The sequence below is a fragment of the Prionailurus bengalensis genome, chromosome A2, assembly GCF_016509475.1.
Source record: "Prionailurus bengalensis isolate Pbe53 chromosome A2, Fcat_Pben_1.1_paternal_pri, whole genome shotgun sequence".
Lineage (NCBI taxonomy): Eukaryota > Metazoa > Chordata > Mammalia > Carnivora > Felidae > Prionailurus > Prionailurus bengalensis.
This window is the reverse complement of record NC_057348.1, coordinates 146,146,885-146,170,054: the sequence shown is the minus strand read 5'-3', so window position 1 is coordinate 146,170,054 and position 23,170 is coordinate 146,146,885. Positions and strand designations below refer to the sequence as shown.

At 39.3% G+C, this 23,170-nt stretch overlaps 1 protein-coding gene across 1 annotated transcript in view; it reads left to right on the top strand.

Annotated features, from left to right (window-relative positions):
- Positions 1 to 23,170, top strand: part of COPG2 (COPI coat complex subunit gamma 2) — a 114,562-nt gene that overhangs the window by 34,958 nt on the left and 56,434 nt on the right. Inside the window, exons 10-12 of the mRNA XM_043590465.1 lie at positions 19,119 to 19,252; positions 19,804 to 19,871; positions 22,383 to 22,571. Coding sequence (XP_043446400.1) covers positions 19,119 to 19,252; positions 19,804 to 19,871; positions 22,383 to 22,571 — 391 coding nt within the window. The remainder of the gene's footprint in view (positions 1 to 19,118; positions 19,253 to 19,803; positions 19,872 to 22,382; positions 22,572 to 23,170) is intronic.

Genomic DNA, 23,170 nt, shown 5'->3' with positions numbered 1-23,170 from the left:
TCTCCCGTTTAGTAGGTTGTCTTTTAGCTTTGTTGATTGTTTCCTTTGCTGTGCAGAAGCCTTTTATTTTGATACAGTCCCAATAGTTTATTTTTGCTTTTGTTTCCCTTGCCTCGGGAGGGAAGGGAAAAGTGTTGCTGTGGCTGGTGGCAGATAATTACTCCCTGTGCTCTCTTCTGGGTTTTTTATGCTTTCAAGTCTCCCCTTTAGGTCTTTAATCCATTTTGAGTTTATTTTTGTGTATGGTGAAAGAAAGTGGTCCAGTTTCATTTTTCTGCATGTCGCTGTCCAGTTTTCCCAATACCATTTGTTGAAGAGACTGTCTTTTTCGCATTGCATATTCTTGCCTCTTTTGTCAAAGATTAGTTGACCTTATATTCATGGGTTTCTTTCTGGGCTTTTAATCCTGTTCCGCTGATCTGTGTGTCTAATTTTGTGCCACTGCCATACTGTTTAGATTGCTACAGCTTTGTAGTATAACTTGAAATCTGGAATTGTGATACCTCCAGATTTGTTGTTCTTTTTCAAGATTGCTTTGTCTATTCAGGGTCTTTTGTGGTCCCGTGCAAATTTTAGGATTATTCTAGTTCGGTGAAAAACGCTGTTGGTATTTTGATAGGGATTGCATTAAATCTGTAGATTGCTTTGGGTAGAACAATATTTGTTCTTCCAATATGTGAGCATGGAATATCTTTCCATTTCTGTCATCTTCAATTTCTTTCATCAGTATTTCATAGTTGTCAGAGTACAGGTCTTTTACCTCCTTGGTTACGTTTATGCCTAGGCATTTTATTTATTCTTGGTTCAATTGTAAAAGGGATTGCTTTCTTAATTCCTTTCTGTTTCTTCATTATTAGTGTATAGAAATGAAACAGATTTCTGTACATTGATTTTTTTTTTTTGTATCCTGTGGCCTTACTGAAATATCAGTTCTAGTAGTTTTTTGGTGGAGTCTTTAGGGTTTTCTTTCTTTTTCAAAAAAAATTTTATAATATTTTTATTTATTTATTTATTTATTTATTTATTTATTTATTTATTTATTTATTTTTGAGAGACAGAGTGTGAGCAGGGGAGGGGCAGAGAGAAAGGGAGACACAGAATCCGAAGCAGGCTCCAGGCTCTGAGCTGTCAGTACAGAGCCCAACGTGGGGCTCAAACCCACAAACCATGAGACCGTGACCTGAGCCGAAGCTGCACACTCAGCTGACTGAGCCACCCAGGTGCCCCTAATTGCTAGTAATCAGTTTAAATTTTCTATTTCTTCCTGATTCAGTTTTATTTTTATTTTTATTAAAATTTTTTTTTAAATGTTTATTTCTTAGGGGCGCCTGGGTGGCGCAGTTGGTTAAGCGTCCGACTTCAGCCAGGTCACGATCTCGCGGTCCGTGAGTTCGAGCCCCGCGTCAGGCTCTGGGCTGATGGCTCAGAGCCTGGAGCCTGTTTCCGATTCTGTGTCTCCCTCTCTCTCTGCCCCTCCCCCGTTCATGCTCTGTCTCTCTCTGTCCCAAAAATAAATAAACGTTGAAAAAAAAAATTTAAATGTTTATTTCTTAGAGAGAGAGAGAGAGAACGAGCATGAGTGTGGAAGGGTTAGAGAGAGAGGGAGACACACAGTCTGAAGCAGGCTTCAGGCTCTGAGCTGTCAACACAGAGCCGGACATGGGACTCGAACTCACGATCCGTGAGACGATGACCTGAGCCTAAGTTGGGCACTTAAAACCAACTAAGCCACCCAGGAGCCCCCTGATTCAGTTTTAGAAGGTTATGTTTGTAGAAATTAATTCATTTCTTTTAGAGTGTCCAATTTGTTGGCATATATTTTTCATAACATTCTGTTAAAATCTTTTATTTTTCTGTGGTTTTGGTTATGACACCTCTTTCATTTCTGATTTTTAAATTTGAGTCTTTTTTTTTTTTTTTTTTTTAAGAGTCTGGGTAAGGGTTTATCCATTTTATTGATCTTTTCAAACAGCCAGCTCCTGGTTTCATTGATCTGTTCTATTTTTTAGTTTCTATGTGATCTATTTCTGCTCTAATCTTATTTCCCTCCTTCTACTGGTTTTGGAGTTTTTTTCTTTTTCTAGCTCCTTTAGGTGTAAGATTAGGTTGTTTATTTGAGATTTCTCTTGCTTCTTCAGTTAGGCCTGTATTGCTACAAACTTCCCTCTTAGAACTTCTTTTGTTGCATCGCAAAGATTTTGGACTCTTCTGTTTTCATTTCATTTGTCTCCATGTACTTTATTTCCTCTTTGTTTTTTTTTTTTTTTGTTGTTGTTGTTGTTTGTTTTTTGTTGGCCCTTTCATTGCTTAGTATAGCATGTTATTTAACCCCCATGTATCTGTGCTCCTTCCAGATTCTTTCTTGTGCCTGACTTCTAGTTACATAGCATTGTGGTCAGAAAAGACGCACGGAAAGATTTCAATCTTTTTGAATTTGTTGACACTTGTTTTATGGTCTAATATGTGATCTCTTATGGAGAATGTTCCATGTACACTTGAAAAGAATGTGTGTTCTTCTGTTTTGGGATGGACTTCCAGACCAGATTTCTGTAAGTGGTCTGTGAACCCTCGCTGGCGGTGTTCTTAAAGACCCCATTTCTATTAGCAGTCTGCTTAAGGCAATTTAGGCTTTCTTCATCATGCTCCCTGAAATTCTAGCAGCCTTTACCGACTGCTTGCTTCCAAAGACAGTTTCCCAGTTTAAGGTTTTTGTTACAGTAGCACCTCACCGTCAGGTCCCAAAGTCTGAATTGGTTTTTTATTGCTGCCATGGCAAATGACCACGAATGTAATGGCTATTACAACGTGCGTGTATGATCTCGTGGTTCTGTAGGTTAGACAATAAGTCTCATGGGTTAAAAGTCAGAATGTTAGCAGGATGCTGTTGCTTACTGGAGGCTTTGGGGAAGAATTCACTTCGAATCTCATTTCGGTCGGTGGCTCAATTCATTTCTTTGCGGTCAGAGATTGGTAGGTCCCTATTTGCTTACCCACCTTCAGTCAGCGATTGGTCTGTGTCACGTACGGTAACATATTCACCTGTTCCGGGCAGGAAGGCACGGACGTCTCCGGGGCCATTCTGCCTGCCACACGGATGGTAACGGAAATGGGTAATTGCTGGATAGACTTAGCACCAGACTAGAGGTGGCTAACAAAACAGTGAAAGAGTTGGTGACTTTGAAGGGAGAGGAATAGAAAGCAACTCATTTGAGGGAACACAGAAAACAGGTTAAAGAAGAATAAACGGCTACAGAGAACTGTGGGATACTGTCAACTGGTGTGCCACCTGGGATGTAATTGGAATTCCCGAGGAAGATGTGAGAGACTGGGGTGAAAGAGAGAGATAGAGATATACGAAGAAATAATGAACAAATTTCCCAGCATGCGTTTATTCTAGCAGCGCAAAGGTGCCGTTGACAGTCAAAAATCAACATAACATTCCCCATTCAAAGAATAAAGGAGAATAGTCTCAGTATCATAATGGATGCAACAAAAGCACTTGATAAAAATCAGTGGCAATTGGTGATTAAAAAATCTCTTTTCAAAGCAAAGAATAGAAGGGAACATCATTATTCTGATAAGGTACCAAAAAATCTCCAGTAAACTTTGTACTTATTGGCGGACTATTAAAGGTTTTCCTCCTTGAGATTGTAAATGAAACAAAGAATGCCTGATAATTCTATTTTTTAGCAACATCTTACTGGAAGTCATACTTGGTGCAGTAAGAAAAAAAAAATAAGGATTTGAAAGAGGACATAAAATTGCCTTTGCGGACAGCATGATTTTGTATATAGAAAATGTAAAATCTAGGGGCGCCTGAGTGGCTCTGTCGGTTAAGCGTCCAACTTCAGCTCAGGTCATGATCTCACAGCTCGTGGGTTCAAGGCCCACACTGGGCTCTGTGCTGAAAGCTCAGAGCCTCCTGCATCATATTCTGTGTCTCCCTCTCTCTCTCTGCCCCTCTCCTGCTCGCACTCTGTCTCTCCCTGTCTCTCTCTCTCTCAAAAATAAACAAACATTTAAAAAAAAAAAAAAGAAAATGTAAAGTATCTATTAGCTATCAGGATTGATATGTAAATTTATCAAGGTTACTGGATAGGTTAGTATCCAAAATCAGTTTAATTTCTATATTCCAGTAACCAATCAATGAAGTAAAACCATTTATATTGAAATCAGATCCTTATGAATAAATCTACAAATTGTATACATCTCTACACAGAAAATCATCAAATGTTATTGAAATATGACTTGAATAAATGGAGGGATATATCCTGTTCTTAGAGTGGAATATTCAGTACTATAAAAACGTCACATCTTATTTTGTCCTGCAGATTCAACGAACCCCCAATCAGAATCTCAGTTGTCTTCGTTTAAATATCAAACAGAAATGCATACATTCGTGGGTCAAATGACATACCAAGGATACCTTTAGTACTGTTACTCAGTCCAAGTAGAAGCAGTCTAGATGTCGGACAAAGTTAGAATCAAAAACTAAATTGTGTTATAGTCATACAGTTAATAGTATACAACAGTGGAAATGAACAAGTTACTGCTAAATGCAACCACAGTGTGGATAAATTGAAGTCCCACGCAAACAGATACAATCTGTATGGTTCTCTTTGTGTTAATTTCAGACTTGATAGACACAACTAACCTATAGCATTAAAAGTTCATATTTATCTGTAGGGCAGAAGCACGCTAGTGCCTGGAAGGTGGCATGCAGGGGGCTTCTGACGTGCTTGACATACTCATTTTCTTTATCATTCTAGGTTTGTAATAATTCCCCTTGGATTTAGTGATCTGCCATTGTATAACACATTACTGAAAAACTTAACCGGATTGAAAGGACAAATCCTTATTTTTCCCACACGATTTTTGTGGGCCGGAGATTGGGGAGTGTTCTCAGCTGGTGCCTCCTTGAGGTCTTTCGTGAGGCCGCAGTCCAGATGTTGGCCAAAGTTGTGGTCATCAGAAGGCACGAGGGAAGCTGGAGAATCTGCCTCCAGGGTCACTCAGTCTCGTGACTGGTGCCTTGGTGCAGGCTGTTGGCAGGACGCCCGAGTCCCTTGCCACGTAGACCTCTCCATGGGGCTGGTCAGTGTCCTTATAACGTTGTGGCTGGCTTCCCCCACAGTGAGGGGTACAAGAGAGCACAAAGTGCAAGGCACAATTATTTTTATGAACAAAATATTCATAGACACCTAGTCTTTGAAGCCACACCCCAGCATTTCTGCAGTATTCTGTTGGATAAAAAAGGTCCGCTCTGTTCAGTGTGGCTCGGGACTAGAAAAGGGAATGAATACCAGAAACCAGGAATCACCCGGGGCCTCTTCAAGGTCAGCTGCTATATTAGTATGCTACAACCGCTGTGACAAAATACCACAGACGAGGGGGCTTAAACAACAGAAACTTCTTTGCTCACAGTTCTGGAGTCTAGGAAATCCAAGATTAGAGTGCCAAGAGGGTTGGTGAATGGTGAGAGCTTTCCCTGGGGTTGGAGAAGGCTACCACCATCTCACAGTGCGCTCATGTGATCTTTTGGTGCATTTGTGTACACACACACACACACACACACACACACTCGTGCGCATGCACAGATCGGGGGGCCAGAGCAAGTGCTGTGTTATCTCTCCTTTAAAGACACTAATCCTTTCAGATCAGGACTCCACCTTTATGACCTCATTTAACCTTAATTACTTCCCTAGAGGGCCCATCTCCAAATAGAGTCACACACCGTGGGTTAGGGCTTGAATATGAATTTGAGAGGCGGGGGGGGGGGGAGACAAATATTTTGTGGACTTTTCTATGATTTTGTTATAATCGAATACAAAGTTAACCCTTTTAAATGGCTGATCATTTGTCAGACCTGTAGAAAGATACGATCTTTAGAGTAAATGCACGTGGGTGCACACACACAGCACAAAATGCTAAGTAGGATGAAGTGTAAAGGTAAGTAAGCAAGCACGTTCTAATGCTGCATTTTTTTTTAAACAAGGATAAAGAGAAAAATTCTAAAAGTTCTATGAAAACAAAGGTATTTAACCTATAGTTTTACTTTAGGTGTCTTTGTAGCATTGCACGCAAGGCAGCAACGGTGTCTTCGTAGTGCTGTGGGAAGAGAACTGTCAAACTAGAATTCTATACTCAGCCAAACTATCATCCAACAGCAAAGGCGAAAGAAAGGTATTTTTAAACAGAAGGATTTACCATAAATAGTTTGTCAATCACTTTGTAAGAATTATTCAAAGATTTACTCCAGCATGAACAAATACATACTCAGAAGGCAATAGTGGGATTGAAGGAGTAAGATGAACATGGAGTTAGGATAAGCAGCAGTAATCATAAATAGATGATATTTTAACTTTGTAAAGTTTAATAACAATCTCAAAGATTCCAGAAGACAGCAATACGATAAATACTGGTGTTGAAGGCAGTTCTACATGGTAGTCAAAGCGTGCTAAGTTTGTTTGTTTTGGTCTGGTTTGGGAGGAATATGTTGTCGATTATTACTTATAAGTATTTATTTATTTAAATCATCTCTACCCCACAACGTGGGGCTTGAACTCACGACCCCAAGACCAAGAGTTGAATACTCTCCTGACTGAGCCAGTCAGACACCCCAAGATGTTAATTATTAATGTTAAACTTTGTCAGAAAAACGTACAGATTCGTAACTAAGAATGTAAATGGAATGCAAAGCTTTAAAAATGTTGACATAGGGGCACCTCGGTGGCCCCGTCGGTTAAGCGTCTGACTCTTGATTTTAGCTCAGGTCATGTTCTTACAGTTCATGGGATTGAGATCCACATCGGGCTCCGCCTTGACAGCATGGAGCCAGCTTGGGATTCTCTCTCTCCCTCTCTGCCCCTCTCCCGCTTGCACGCGTGTGCGCGTGCGCGCTCTCAAAATAAAAACGTTAAAAAAATAAAAATATTGAAATAAAAATGGAATGAAGAAAATTTGAAGTTTAGTGGAAAACAATGGAGTATATAAATAGAAGAAAACCAAATAAGTTGGGCAGAATTCAGTGTAAATGTATTAGTTGTCTCTTGCTATGTGACAAATTAGTGCCAAACGTAGCAGCTTATAACAGACATCATCTCGTAGTATCTGTGGTCAGGGATCGCAAGTGGCTTAGCTTCTGGTTCGGTCCAGGGTCCTCATGAAGCCCCAGTCAAGCCATCAGCCAAAGCTGCACCCACCTAGGTCTGGAAGATCTGCTTCCAGTTTCACTCATGTAGTTGTTGACAAGCCTCAGTTTCTCCTTGGCTGTTGGCCAGATGCTTCAGTTTCTCACTTTGGCAGCCTGTGTGTAGGCTGCTCGAACGTCCCCACAGCATGGCAGTGGCTCTTCCCAAAGTAAGTGAACTGGAGGAGAGGTTCGGATGGGAGCTGCAGGGTGTTATAACCTCATCTCGAAAGGGACATGGCCTCCCCTCTGGTGTGTTCCCTTGGTTACAGAGACCAAGTCTGGTATAATGTGGGAGGGGACTACCCAGGGATGTGGATATTTTCAAAAGTAGAGATTTGGGGGGACCATTATAGAGACTGCCTAGCAAACAAAAGTATTTTCAGTGTAATAAATGTAAGTAGGCTTGCTGACATTATTAAAGGATTACTTATTTAAAGAGTGGCCGGTCAGGTAAACAAAATAAGAAATCTATTATATAGCCTTTCACAAAAGACACGCCTAAACAGAAGGACAAGGAAACACTTAAAATCTATCAAAAAATACATGCTTGATATATACGAACACTAATTGCTGCTTAGCAATAGTAATACAAGCCAGAATAGGAATCAGGATTTAGAGCATTAAAAAGGACAAAGTGGGATTTTGTATTGTGACAAAAGAAATGATCTAAAAAACGATGTAACAGGAATGAACTTGTATGTACAGTGGACCCTTGAACACGGGTTTGAACTGCGTCGTCCAGTTATACATGGATTTTTTTCCCCGATAAATACAGTACAGTACATAACTGTATTTTTCTTCTGATTTTTTTTTAAGTGTATTTATTTTGAGAGAGAGCAAGCAGGGGAAGGTCAGAGAGAGAGGGAGAGGGAGAGGGAGGGAGGGAGCGAGAAAGAGAGAGAGAGAGAGAGAGAGAGAGAGAGAATCCCAAGTAGGCTCCGCAGTGTTAGTGCAGAGCCCAACAGGAGGCTTGAACTCAAGAACCGAATCCAGAGATCATGACCTGAACTGAAATCAATGTCCGACACTTAGCTGACTGAGCCACTCAGGTGCTCCTTCCTTCTGCTTTTCTTAACGTTTTCTTTTCTCTAGCTTTATTGTAAGCATACAATATACAATGCATCTAATCTGTGAAATATGTGCTAATTGACTATGGCTTGTTGCTATGGCTTCCAGTTAATAGTAGGCTATTAGTAGTTAAGTTTTGGGGGGAGTCCAAAGTTCCGCATGAATTTTCGACTGCTTAGTGGTTCAGTGCCCCTCATCCCTGCACTGCTCCAGTACAGTTAAGTACTAAGTATTAACTGTACTTAATAACATTGCTTCAAAATATGTGCAGCACCATCTTAAAGAAATACAAGAAATTAAGTTCGGGAGACTGTAAACACTTCTCTCTCAGAAACTGACAAATCATACTCTAAAAAGGTAAGACTGTAGTTGATCTGTAGATCACTGATAACAAAACTGACCTCATATTTAGAACCCTATATTCAAGAGAGAATTTAAAATTTTTTAAATTGAGAAACATACATCTAGAGAATTGCATAAGACTCACAGTCGTATTCTGTACATTGTATCCAATTATGTAGAACACCCAGGTAACTGGCCCTATGTGTTAGGTAGTTGCATGTTTCTGGTATCCCAGAAATGTGATTTACATCCTTCTTGATCATACCCACCCCCGGTAGAAATCACTATTCTGATATTTACGGTAGTAATTGCTTGGCTCTTTCTTTAGATTTTTACCCCGCGTATGCATTCATAAACAGTAAGGTTTCGTTTTGAACATTATGTCAATAGAATCATGCTATAGTTTCTATCTTTTTTTTTTTCCACTCAGTATTTCTGTCTAAGATTTACCCTTGTTTCTACTGGAGGGCTGGTTCATTTTAATTGTATATTTCCTTGACTGAATCCTTCCAGCCTTATTTATATTCATTCTTCTGTTAGTGGGCATTTGGGTTGTTTTCGGTTTGGAGCACTTACTAATGAAATGGCCGCAAACAGCATTCCTGTACCTACACCACACCGCCTCATTACCATAGCTTTCTCTCTTTATATGTAAGCATTTATTTCTGTAGGGTATGTCTCTAGGGATGGAATTGGTAGATCATTGTTGGACTGTTTTTCAAAGGGATTGTACCAATTTACATTCCAGCCAGGCAGGTGAGATTTTCTGAGGCCAAGACTTGATGTCAAATTTTAAATTAATCAGAGGGGTGTATTAGATCTTCTTTATTGAGATATAACTCAGATACCATAAAATTCACTTTTTTTAAAGTGTATAATTCAGTGGTCTTTTTTTTTCTTTTTCAGTTTATTTATTTATTTTGAGAGAGAGAGCAAGCATGTGTAGGGGAGGGGCAGACAAAGGGAATCCCAAGCAGTCTCCACACTGCCAGCACGGAGGCCGACATGGGGCTCGAACTCACAAATCAGGAGGTCGTGACTTGAGCCGAAATCAAGAGTCGGATGCTTAACGGACTGAGCCACCCAGGTGCTCCTGATTCAGTGGTCTTTAGTATATTCACAAAGTTATCTACCCGCCACCACTGAAACCAGAACGTTTTCATCACTTGAAAAAGAAACCCCCAACCCACTATCAGTCACTGCCTATTCTCCCCTCCTCTCAGCCCCTGGAAAGCAATCTGCTTCCTGTCCCTCTGGATTTGCCTGTTCTAGACACTTAATATAAATGGGATCATGCAATATGTGGTCTTTTGTCTCTGGTTTCTTTCACTTACAGTAACATTTTCAAGGTTCATCTATATATACAAGTATCAGTGCTTGATTTTTATGGCTGAGTGATATTCCATTGAGAGGCTATCCCATATTTTTATTTACCCATTTATTTGTTGGTGGACATTTGGGTTGTTTCCACTGTCCAGCTTTTATGTATAATGCTACTACGAACAGTCATGCGTAATTTTTTATGTGAATACGTTCTTCCATTCTCTTGGGCATATACCTAGGAATAGAGTTGCTGTGTCATAACGTAACTCTGCGTTTAACTTTCTGAGGGGAACTGCCAAACTCTTTTCCAAAATGGGTGCATCATTTTACATTCTTGCCCACCATGCACGAAGGTTCCAATGTCTCCACATCCCCACCGATACTCATTATTGTCTTTGTTGTTATATATCTCATAGTAGGTGTGATGAAGTGTATTTCATTGTGGTTATTTTTTTCCATTGAAAAAATTTTGTTGAAAAAAAATTGTACAAATAAGTTCTTGGCTTGACAGTAACAAAAGCTGCATTTCATTAATGACTAATAGTGTTGAGTATCTTTTCATGTGCTTCTTGGGCATTTGTGTGTCTTCTTTGAAGAAAGGTTCAGTCATATCCTTTGCTCATTTTAAAAATTGGGTTATTTGTCTTTTATTGAGTTGTAATCATTAACCAAATACATTTTGGATACTAGGTCTTTATTAGATACATAATTTGCAAAGATTTCCTCCCATTCTGTGGGCTTTTTATTTTCCTGGTTGTGTCCTTTGAAGTACCGAAGTTTTAAATTTTGATGAAGCCCAATTTGTCTAGTTTTTTTTTTTTTTTTTGGTTGTTTGTGCTTCCGGTATTGTACTAAAGGAAATCATTGTCCAGTCCAGGGTCATGAAGATTTATACCTGTGCAGTCTTCTAAGAGTTTTATAATTTTATCTTTTACATTTAGGTCTTTGGTACATTTTGAGGTATCTTCGTATATAGTGTGAGGTAGGGGTCCAGTTTCATTCTTTTGCATGTGGGTATCTGGTTGAAATAGGAGTTTGCAGTTGTCTAAGCACTGCTTGGGGAAAGATTCTTTTTCCATTGCATTGCCTTGGCATCCTTGTCAAGTCATAGTGGTTTTAATTTGTAATTCCCTAATTACTGATGAGTTTGGGAAACGTTTTCTATGTTTATTAACCATTTGAATATCCTTTCTATTGAAATACCCAGTTTTTTATTGGGTTATCTGCCTTATTCGTACTGGTTTCTAGGAGTTCTTTTTTGGTTGTGTATGTTGCAAATAGCTTTTCCCACTCAGGTTTGTCTGTTCTCTCTCTCCTGGTGTCTTAATGAACAGAACTTCTTTAATGTAGTCACATTGATCAATCTTTGACTTTTGGAATACTGTTTTTGGTGTCTTGCTGAAGACATCTTCTACCCCAAGGTCTCAAATATATTTTCCATGATATTTTTTATAAGCATTATCTCTTAAGATAAACTTAAGATAAACTTTTTTAAAGGTCTATTTATTTATTGGAGACAGAGCGAGAGAGCAAGAGAGAGAGCGAGCCTGAGCGTAAGTATGAGCTCTCGAGGGAGGAGCAGAGGGAGAGGGAGAAAGAATCCCAAGCCAGCTCCGAATTGTCAGTGCAGATCTCAATGCGGGCTCAAACTCAGGAACCACGGGATCATGACCTGAGCCAAAACGAAGCTGGACGCTTAACCGACTGAGCCACCCAGGCACCCTGCATTATAGTTTTAGCTTTCATGTTTTAGGTCTATAAACTACTTGGAGTTGTTTTTTGGATATGGTATGAGGTAGCAATTTAACTCCCCAGCCATGGCTACTGAGTAGTCCTGGTACCATTTGTTGAAATACCTGTTCGTATCCACTGCTATACCATGTCAGCTTTGTCATAAATCAGGTATCCTTGTACACACTGTTCTGTTTCTGGGGTCCTGGGCTCCACTGCTCTATACTTCTGTTTCCACCCCAGCAACACATTCTTTATTATCACAGCTTTATCATAACGTCGATAGACGGTAGACCAGATCCTCCCTTATTCCGCAGGTGTGTCTCCCGGCTCTTGTTTTGCATCCTTATTTTTCTGTGTAGTTTTATCAGGGATTGTTTAGCCTGGCCCTCGGTCAAGTTTGCCTCTTCCTGGGATGCTTCCACCAAGGGCATTAATAACAACCGCCGAGTTGTCACCTGGGCAGTGCTGTTCCCCAGATTTTTCACTCATTAGGACTTCAGGGCTATTTCTCACAGGTAGTTAGTGAGACCAGCCATCCCGGTACTGCCAAAATGCCAAAATGTGTCTTTGACCTCTGACCCTTTGATTGACTTCCAGAAAACCACAGTAGAAACCTGACTTGATGTCCACCTTGCTGTAACAGTTTTTACACAAGTAAGCACAAATGTCCAAGAAAAACTCACATATAGCCTACTGGGATACCATTCATGAGGGGAAACCCATCGAGACTGACGCAATATCTGATGCACCGGGTCCCCCATTGTTCGTTCATTCTGGTTCCGTGTGCAGAGGTCTCTCAGGGCAGTTTTCACACCCTGAGAGAGGGATCATGACCCTTGGGCTTTGTGGGTTTTAAACTGCATTAAGCACAGAAACACCACCTACTCACTATTGTGAGCAGGAGAGGGATGGGGAAGTAATATAATACGATAGACATTACATCTGATGCCACAGCGGGGGAAAAATTGTAAGAGACCACCATGAACAATGGTACGAGAAATTGTAAGAGATCACCAGATAGAACCTGTTGTGACAGTGCCATTTTTTCGGGGAAGCAGCCCTTCCGGGGCATCATGGTCTGGGCTGCAAATCTTGCAGCTGTATGATGTGGCACGTTAGTAGCAGAATCTTCTTCTTTCAGGGTTGGGGAAGTACCAGTCCTTCTTCCCTTGGCATGATGGGAAGGAGCTCCAGGCTACGCTTTGTGCTTGACCAGGACTGATTGCCTTACACACTTGACTGAGTCCAGTTGTCATAGAGGAACTCAACTTCTTTTGGGGGTTGGCCAGCAGATCAGTTTGGGATGAAATGACCCTTACCCCTCACTTGTTAATTCTCAGAATTACCATGACAGTTCTTTTTGATTTTGTATGTATCCTGGCATAGATGGCATTTTAAAAACTTACAATTTTTCACTATACACTTCCCACGCAGTTCTGCTTTCTTGCACATATTTGTTGTCCCTTATTTTCTAATTTTCATTTTGATTTCCTCTTTGAGCCATTGGTTGTTCAAGAGTGTGTGGTTTACTTTCCATGTATTTGTGAATGTGCCAGTTTTCCTTTTGTTATTGATTTCTAGTCTCTTTTTTTAAGTTTATTTATTTTGAGAGAGCGTGTGCATGTGCACCCTCGCACGAAGGGTGGGAAAGGGTGGGCAAAGAGGAGAGAGAGAGAGAGAGAGAGAGAGAGAGAGCGAGCATGTACGAGAGATTATCCCAGGCAGGCTCCGTGCTGTCAGCGCAAAGCCCAGCTCAAGGCTCAATCTCATAAACAGTGAGATCCTGACCTGAGCTGAGATCAAGAGACGGGCGCTTAACCGACTGAGCCACCCAGGTGTTCCGATTTCTCGTTTTATTTCATTGTGATGAGAAAAGATACTTGGTATGATGTTAATCTTCTTAACCTTGTGAAGACTTGTTTTGTGACCTAACAGGTGATCAATCCTGGAGAATGTTCTTTGTGCTCTTGGGAAGAATGTGTATCCTGCTGCCATTGGGTAGAATGTTCTGTGTATGTCAGGTCCATTTGGTCTGTAACGTTATTCCAATCCACCTGATTTTCTCTCTGGATGTTGTATCCATTATTGAAAATAGAGTCTTGAAGTGTTTTACTATTATTGTATTGCTGTGTTTCCCATCAGATATGTCAATGTTTGCTTTATATATTTAGGTTGTTGAAAACTGTTTTGACTGTTTGGTCCTTGCGTTTCTGTATAAATTTTAGGAACAGCTTTGAATGTCTGCAACAAAAGACTGCCAGCATTTTGGTAGGGATTACATTGAATAGAACCATAGACCTACTTGAATAAATCATTTTGGGAGAATTGCCATCTTGATATTGAGTCTTCCAGTCCATGATCAGAGACTGCTTCTGAAATTACTTTGATTTCTCAGCAGGCTTTTGTAGTTTTCGGTGGGAAGGTCTTGCACTGTTTTTATTAAATGCATTTCTAAGTATTTTATTCTTTTTTTTTTTTTTACTCTTTTTTTTTTTTACGTTTATTTATTTTTGAGACATAGAGAGACAGAGCATGAACGGGGGAGGGTCAGAGAGAGAGGGAGACACAGAATCTGAAACAGGCTCCAGGCTCTAAGCTGTCAGCACAGAGCCCGACGTGGGGCTTGAACTCACGGAGTGTGAGATCATGACCTGAGCCGAAGTCGGTCGCCCAACCGACTGAGCCACCCAGGCACCCCTCTAAGTATTTTATTCTTTTCGACGTTATTACGAATGGAATTATTAATTTCATTTTGGATTATTGTTGTCAATATATAGAAATACAGTTGATTTTTGCAGGTTCATCTTGTATCCTGTAGCCTTGCTATGGTCATTTATTAGTTGTATTTGTGTGTGTGTGTGTGTGTGTGTGTGTGTGTGTTATTCCTTGGGATTCTCTGTGTTCAGGATCATGTCATCTGTGAATAGATAGTTTTGCTTCTTCCTTTCCAAACCGGATGTCTTTAATTTCTTTTTTTGCCTGATTTTACTGTCTTAAACTTTCACTAAAATGTTGAGTAGAAGTGGTGACAGTAGATGTCCTTGTCTTGTCCCTGAATATGAGGGGAAAGCTCTAGGCCTGATGTGCATTTTTTGAAGGTGCCCTTTATCAGATGGAAGACATTTCCTTTAGTCTCTAGGTTTTTGAGAATATTTATCATCGAATGGGTGTTAGATTTCGTCAGTTGCTTTTCTGCATTTATTAAGATAATGTGGTTTCTGTCCTTTATATTATTAATCTGGTATATAACATAAATCGGTGTTCTGTTGTTAAACTGATTTTGCATTCATGGAATAAATGCTACTTGATTATTGTGCATTGTTGTGTGTATTGATTATTCTTTTGTATATTGCTTGATTCAGTTTGGTCATTTTTGGTAAGGAGTTTTGTGTCTATGCCAGAAATGCTGGGCTGTAGTTTTCTTGTGAACATTTGTTAAGCTTGTTCATAGGTAATCCTGGCATCGCAGCGTTAGCTGGGAAGTCGTGCACCCTCATTTATTGCCTGGGAGAGTTTCTGGAAGATTGGTATTATTTCTTGAAATATTTGATAGAAGTAACCAGTGACGTCACTGGGACCTGTGCTTGTCTTTGAGGGAAGGTTTTAAATAACTCCTAGACCTATTTAGATTGTGCATTTCTTCATGAGCCAATTTTAGTAGTTTGGCATTTTGGGGGACAAAGTCCTGGAAATGGCATATAGTTGTTCGTGATATCCCCTTATCATCATTTAAGTTTCCTTAGGGTCAGTAGTGTTGTTCCTTTCTTCGTTCCTTATTTTCATAATTTGTGTTTTTTTGTTTTCTTTTTTTCTTGATGAGTCTAGCTAAAGATTTGTCAATTTTGTTGATCTTTTCAAAGAACTAACTTCGGGTTTTATTGATTTTCTTTATTATCATTATTTTTTTTTTCTGCATTCTAGTCTGTTGATCTCTGTTCTGATTTTATTTCCTTTCTTTTGCTTGCCGTCGGGTTGATTCACTCTTGTTTTTCTAATTTCTTAATTGTGGAAGCTTTGGTTATGGATTCGGGACTTTTCTTCTTTGGTATTGGTGTCTAAAACTCTACATTTCCCTCCCAGCATTGCTTTAGCTACATCTCATAAATTTTCATGTGTCTTTGTTTTCATTCGGTTTAAAATATTTTTCCATTTTCCATATGATTTATTGAATCTGAATGTGTGACTCTTGTGGACAGCATATAATTGGATCTTGCTTTTTTTATCCTGTCTGGCCATTTCTGTTTTTTTGGTTGGGATGATTAGACTATTTACATTTAATGTAATTATTAATAGAGTTGGATTTACTTTTGCCATTGTGCTGATTGTTCTATGTCTCCTGTCTTTTTCTGTTTCTCTCCTCTTTGACTACCTTGTTTTGTGTTAAATAAATATTTTCAGTGTATCATTTTAATGTCTCTGTCAGTATTTTAACTTTTTTTCCAGTTTTTTCTTAGCTGTTACTCTAGGGATTAGAACATGCATCTTACTTTACCACAGACTGCTTCAGATTAATACTAATTTAATTTTAGTAAAATACAGAATCTTTTCTCCAATATAGTTTCATTCTCTCTGGGCTCCTATTTGCTATAATTGCCATATATATGGCATGTATGTGTTATAAATCCAGCAATATACAGTTGATCCTTGAACAATGTGGGGAGTAGGGGAGCCAGCCCTCCATCGAGTTAAAAATCTGCATATAATTTTTGACTTCTCCAAAATTTAACTTCTAATAGTCTACTGTTGACCAGAAGCCTTACTGATACCATAAACCACGTATTTTGTGTTATATGTATTAAATGCTATATTCTTATAATAAAGTAGGCTAGAGAAAAGAAAATGTCATTAAGAAAATTATAAGGAAGAGAAAATTTATTTGCAGTACTCTATCATAAAAAGTCTGCATTAAGTTGATCCATGTAGTTCAAACCTGTGTTGTTCAAGGGTCAACTGTAGGGTTATAATTATTGCTTTATACCATTTCATGTCCTTTAAAGTAGTGAAGAAGAGAAATGAAAAAAAAGTTGTCTATAGACTCTTTGATATCAACTCACATAATTATCATGTCTAGTGCTCTTTGTTTCTCCTTGATTATTCACATCACTGTTCGGTGTAAATCTTTAAGCATAAAGGGCTTCCTTTAGGATGTTTTTTTGTAAATCTGTCAGCAGTGCTTTCTTTCAGTCATTGCTTCTCTGGGAATATCCTTATTTAGCCTTTGTTTTTTGGAGGATAGTTTTGCTGGATATAGAATTCTTGTTTTTATATTTCAGCACTTTGAATATGGCATTCTATGCCCTCTCTCTTCCCTTGTTTCAGGTGAAAAGTTAGCCATTGATTGTATTGATGATCCCTTTTGAAGCATGATGCGGTAGTTTTTACCTTGCTGCTGCCAAGATTTTCTCTTTGTCTTCTGCTTTCAGCGGATTGACTACGGTGTGTCACTGTGTGGATCTTTTTCTTTTTATTCTGCTTGGGATTTGTTGAGCTACTCAAGTGCATAGATTAATGCTTTTCATCAAATTTGGGCAGTTTTGTTAGTCATTTCTTCATATATTCCTTTTGCCCTTTTGTCTCTCTATTTTCCTTCTGGGCCTCCTATTATGCAAATGTTCGTTCATACACTGGGTCATATTCCATAGATTTCCAAAGCTCTGCTCTTTTTTTTTTTTTTTCACTCTTTTTTCTTTCTTAGCTGGATTATCTGATTTCTTTCTACTTCCTTCAGGTTTACTGATTTCTTTCTACTGCCAGTGCAAATCTGCCATTGAATTGCAGATTTGAATTTTTCATTCATTATTGCACTTTCCAAATCCAGAATTTCTATTTGGCTTTTTAAAAGAAAACAAAACAAATAAACCGAAACTCATTTCTCTTTATCGATATTGTCTCTTTGGTGAGGTATGATTGTCATGTCTTTAATTCTCTTTCATTCTTTAGACATGATTTCCTTTATTTCTTGAACGTGTTTATATTTACTGACAAAATCTTTGCCCAATAATTCCAATACCTGGGCTTCCTCAAGAATTATCGGTACGGACTGGTTTTCTCCCCTACATATGGGGCATACTTTACTATTTCTTTAACATGTGTCATCACTTTTTGTCAAAAATTAGATATTCTATGTATTGTGGTAACTCTGTAAATCACATTTCTCTCTTCTCCATCCTCAGAGGTTGTTATTATTGCTGTTTGTTGTTGTTTGTTCAGTGACTTTCCTGGACTAATTCTGCAGTCTTACTCTTTGTCATGTACAGGTACTGAAGTCTGCTTGATTAGCTAAGTCATCAGATAATGATTTAACAGATTTTCTTTTTTCTTTTTTCTTTTTAATGTTTATTTTTGAGAGAGAGAGCATGTGTGTGTATGCACAAGCATGGGAGGGTCAGAGAGAGAGGGGGACAGAGGATACAAAGTGGGTTCTGTGCCGACAGCAGAGAGCCTGACGTGGGGCTCGAACTCACGAACCATGAGATCATGTCCTGAGCTGAAGTCAGATGCTTAATCGACTGAGCCACCCAGGAGCTCCTTGACAGATTTTCTTAAATGATTTAAGCCAATATATCTCCAAATCTTTTTCCAGTGGGCACTTTGTGTGTTGGGGCATGCCTTCCATGCTCTGGCAGTTTACAACTCTGCCTTAGCCTTCACTTCCTACTTGCGTAGAACCTCAAAGTCAAGGGATTAGGTCTTGTCTGGCCTTTCCTGGGCATTTGCACAGTCTTCTACATGTGCATGGCCTTCTGGATCCCCAGGAATATGTCAGATATTGCCAAGGCCTCTTGTGGAGACCTCATTTCTCAGATTTTCCTTTTAAGGTTTTCAGCCACCCTCTTATTTGTCCCGAGTGGCATCATTGTCTCTGGCAACTGCAGTGATAAACCGTGGCCACTGATTTTTTGGGACAAACTTGCTGAGGATGGGGCTTTCCTCACTGAATGAACTCTGAGTCAGATGAAATGAAGATCAGCTCCATGAATGAAGCTTTTCTAGGGAGCACGAGTCAGGTCAAATAGTGATATTTCCCTGGGGACTGGGCTTTTGCTGGAGCTCCAAGCCCATCTGTCTCCTCTGGTGGCTGCTAGGCTGCTGGCTTTCATAGCTACTGCAGTTCTGAGGCTGCTGATTTCCAAGGCTTCCATGAAATTGGACAGAGGGAATAGAAATAGAGCAAAGGAGAACACCAGAAAGCTTGTTGTTCTTATGAAGATGTAACTTTTCTTGAGTAAATGTTGCTAGGATTGTCGCAAGCCTTTGGCTAATTTCTAGAGTGCTGAGCAAGTTAATTTTGGAACCTTATGCCAGTGTTCTCTTTGCTTTTATGGAGGAATGTATTTTCAGGGGTCCTCCACCCATAATTCCGAAAGTGTTCCTCAATCTCCCTGTGTTTTTAACTTCGATGCTTACTGCACCTGTTCTTTTTGATATCTGATCATGCCCTGTGTGTATTTATTGTCAGCCATGAAAGCCCACTGTTCGATTTCATCGAGAGCTGCTTGCGAAATAAACATGAAATGGTTATTTATGAAGCTGCGTCAGCCATCATCCATCTTCCTAACTGTACTGCAAGGGAGTTGGCACCTGCTGTTTCAGGTCAGTTGTATGTTCCCTACCCGGCTGTTGTTTACATTAGTGTGTTTTTGTTTTAAGTCCCACGGGTCTGCAGGAGAGGTGGTAAGAATGATTTTTGAACCTTAGCTCGCTCTCTATGCCTTTGCATTCTGCTAGGTGGGTCATTTATTTTTGTTGTTCTTTACTTAATTGGCGCTTTTTTTCTGAAGTTACTATTTCCCTGTGTGAAACATTAAAAAATGTTACTTAGAAGACAAGTAACACTCATGCCTTCAGTTCTTCTTGCCTTGAGTTCTCCTTCATGGTTAAAAAAGTCCATTTGCTCTTATAGCTATAAGTATTCCACAGATTCCAATATTCATGGATATATTAATTCTTACAGATAAATAAACTTTGTTTCCTATATTTAAACTTTTATAGCTCAAGAAGTGCTTTTTCTATTTTTGATGACGTGTTTCTCATATGAGGTGCTGATGCTGCGATCTAATGTCCTTATGCATATTTTGAATATGATTCTTCATGTACTATATGATGAAATGAGATATATTCATGGTGATCTGTATTTCCCCTAGTTCTTCAGCTTTTCTGTAGCTCTCCTAAGCCAGCGTTGAGATATGCAGCTGTGAGGACCTTGAACAAGGTAGGTCCTCTTGCCGACTAGTGACCTGTATCCACGTTTGACTGAGAAACATTCATGTGAGGCATTTGGCTTTCTCTCAAGGTTAGTAGGCTGATTTATGGACTTCACTTCTAGAGCACCTTCCTTGTATTTGTGGCTTTAGGTATGGCCATTTTTGCTATTCAACTAAAGACTAATAATTCATTTCTGACTGCTGAGCACTCTGTAGCTGAAAACCACATTGTCCAATATGATGGCCATTGGCCATGAGTGGCCATTTCCATTGAAATTAATCAAAATGAAATAAAATTAAAAATTCAGCCCCTCAGTCACTCTAGTCACACTTCATGTGCTCAATAGTGACAGGGTTAGTGACCCTCATATTGGACAGTGCAAAAATAAAGAACGTTTCTATTGCTGTAGAAACTTCTCTGGGACAATGCTGGTGTAACACAATGTGACTCACATACGTAATTTTAAATTTTATACTGACCACATTAAAACATTTTTCAAGATGAGATTAATTTTATTTTTTTTATTTAAAAAATTTTTAATGTTTATTTTTGAGAGAGACAGAGCATGAGCGAGAGAGGGACAGAGAGAGAGAGACACACACACACACAGAATCCAAAGCAGGCTCCAGGCTCTGAGCTGTCAGCACAGAGCCCCACGTGGGGCTCGAACTCACAAACTGTGAGATCATGACCTGGGCTGAAGTCAGACGCTTAAGCTTAACCGATGGAGCCACCCAGGTGCCCTGTCAAGATGAAATGAATGGTAATAATACATTTAATTTACCCTAATATATGTAAAATGTCATATCAACATGTAATCATTATAAAATTATTAAAGATCTATTTTGCCTTATATTTTTTCATATTAAATGTTTAATATCCGGTGTATATTTTATATTTAGAGCATATCTTAATTTGGACTAGCCACATTTCAAATGCTTATTAGTCACATTTGGCTATTGGCTACCATATTGGACAGCATAGTTCTACAGGATATAACTTAGAAACACAGAATAAGTAACCATAAATGAAAGTTTAAGGTAGTAGAAGACTTGTCATCAGGTAGTGTGTGATCAGTTATAAATTAATTGTATGAACAACTGGAGGAGAGAGAAGCCACGGAAGAAACTTGGTAGGACGGCCATGGAAGAACCCTGTATAGAATAACAATTAAAGATTTTTTTTTTTAAGTTTTTATTTGAGAGAGAGCGAGAGAGCATAAGCAGAGGAGGGGCAGAGAGAGAGAGGGAGAGAGAGAATTCCAAGCAGGCTCCACACTGTCAGCACAGAGCCCGACGCGGGGCTCGAACCCATGAAACCACGAGATCATGACCTGAACTGAAACTGAGAGTCGGACGCTTAACGGACAGAGCCACCCAGGTGTCCCAATAGAGAATAACAATTAGAGTTATATTTTAAAGAGTTGACATAGGTCCACATTCTTTTATCTGTAATATTAGGGCCAGATGTGTCTCAGAATTCAGTATTGTGTGAGTTTTAGGAAGGTGATATGGTTCTATCTCTTACATACTCACCCCACTGAACCTCGAGCAATACCCTGCCATTAGACACATTAATATTTCTGTGGTATATATATGACTGTCCTCTTAAATTATTATTTAACTAGTTTTACGTTAGTTTGGGTCGGATTTTCCTGTTAAAATGAATTTCGATGCCAATGCTTTGCTGAGTTTTCAAAATTTTTAAATTGTGGGTAATGGATTCTATACCAGTATTGAGATAGTCAGAGGGGTGAACAATTTTGACAGAAGCAAAGAAGCCAGATGATAGACATGTTGTGATGAGCATGAACAAACCAATTTGGCTGGAGTTTGCTTAAAGACAGAAATGTTTTCTAAGTGATAAGCCATTAACACTCTTTGAGCAGTATTTACCACACAAGGTGCTATTCTCCGAGATCCTTACATCTAGTAGAATAGACATCCACGTACACATGTACTATAAAGAAAAACAGGCCAAGTGTAATAAAACACGGACTACGATATTGTTATAAAGGTTATAGAAACCTAGGAAGAGAAAATGCTGTTATACACTATGACTCTGGCAGTTAATCATTTACCAAATGCTATTTCATACCATATTGATTGGAAGTGTTCTTCTTGAAACAATTACTTTGGACCTATATTGTCCCATTTAGATTTAAAAAAAAAAAAATTTTTAATGTTTGTTTATTTTTGAGAGAGACAGAGACATAATGTGAGTGGGTTAGGGGCAGAGAGAGCGGGAGACACAGAATCCGAAGCAGGCTCCAGGCTCTGAGCTGTCAGCACAAGAGCCCGACACGGGGCTCGAACTCATGAGCTGTGAGATCATGACCTGAGCCAAAGTCGGACGCTCAACCAACTGAGCCACCCAGGCGCCCCCCCCATCCCCATTTAGATTTTTAAAAGTCACTTACCTTAATTAAAATTTCTATTTTTTTCTTTCATTGTTTTTTAAAGTTCCGGTCTTCAGCAATAGCAGTTTGCTTAATTTATTTTTCTTGCCCTTCCACAAGGTGGCAATGAAGCACCCCTCTGCTGTTACTGCCTGCAATCTGGACTTAGAAAACTTGATCACAGACTCAAACAGAAGCATTGCTACCCTGGCCATTACTACACTCCTCAAAACAGGGAGTGAGAGCAGTGTGGACAGGCTCATGAAACAGATATCTTCTTTTGTGTCTGAAATCTCAGACGAGTTCAAGGTAAAAGTTTAAATATGATTGTTTTCTCCCAGTCTCTGGCTTGCCTATTTCTTTTCTTAACAGTGTCTTATTATTATTATTTTTTTAATGCTTATTTAATTTTGAGACAGAGAGAGACAGCGCATGAGCGGGGGAGGGGCAGAGAGAGACACACACACAGAACCCGAAGCAGGCTCTAGGCTCTGAGCTGTCAGCACAGAGCCCGATGCGAGGCTCAAACTCACAAACCGTGAGATCATGACCTGAGCCGAAGTTGGACGCTTAGCCGACTCGTCCATCCAGGCGCCCCTTCACAGTGTCTTTGGATGAGCAAAAGTGTTAAATTTTTCTGAAGTCTAATTTATTAATCTTTTTCTTTTACTGTTATTGTTTTGTCTACTTCCAAGCCTTAAAGATGCTTTCTTGTTTTTTAAATGTTTTACGGTTTCAGCTTTTACATTTTGGCCTATGATCCAATTTGAATTAATATTTATGTATTGCATGTGATAAGTTCAGGCTTTTTCCATACTAATATTTAGTCATTCCAACATAATTTGTTGAAAAGAATTCTCTTTCCCCATTGGAATGCTTTGAGATCTTTGTCTGAAAAGCAGACAATT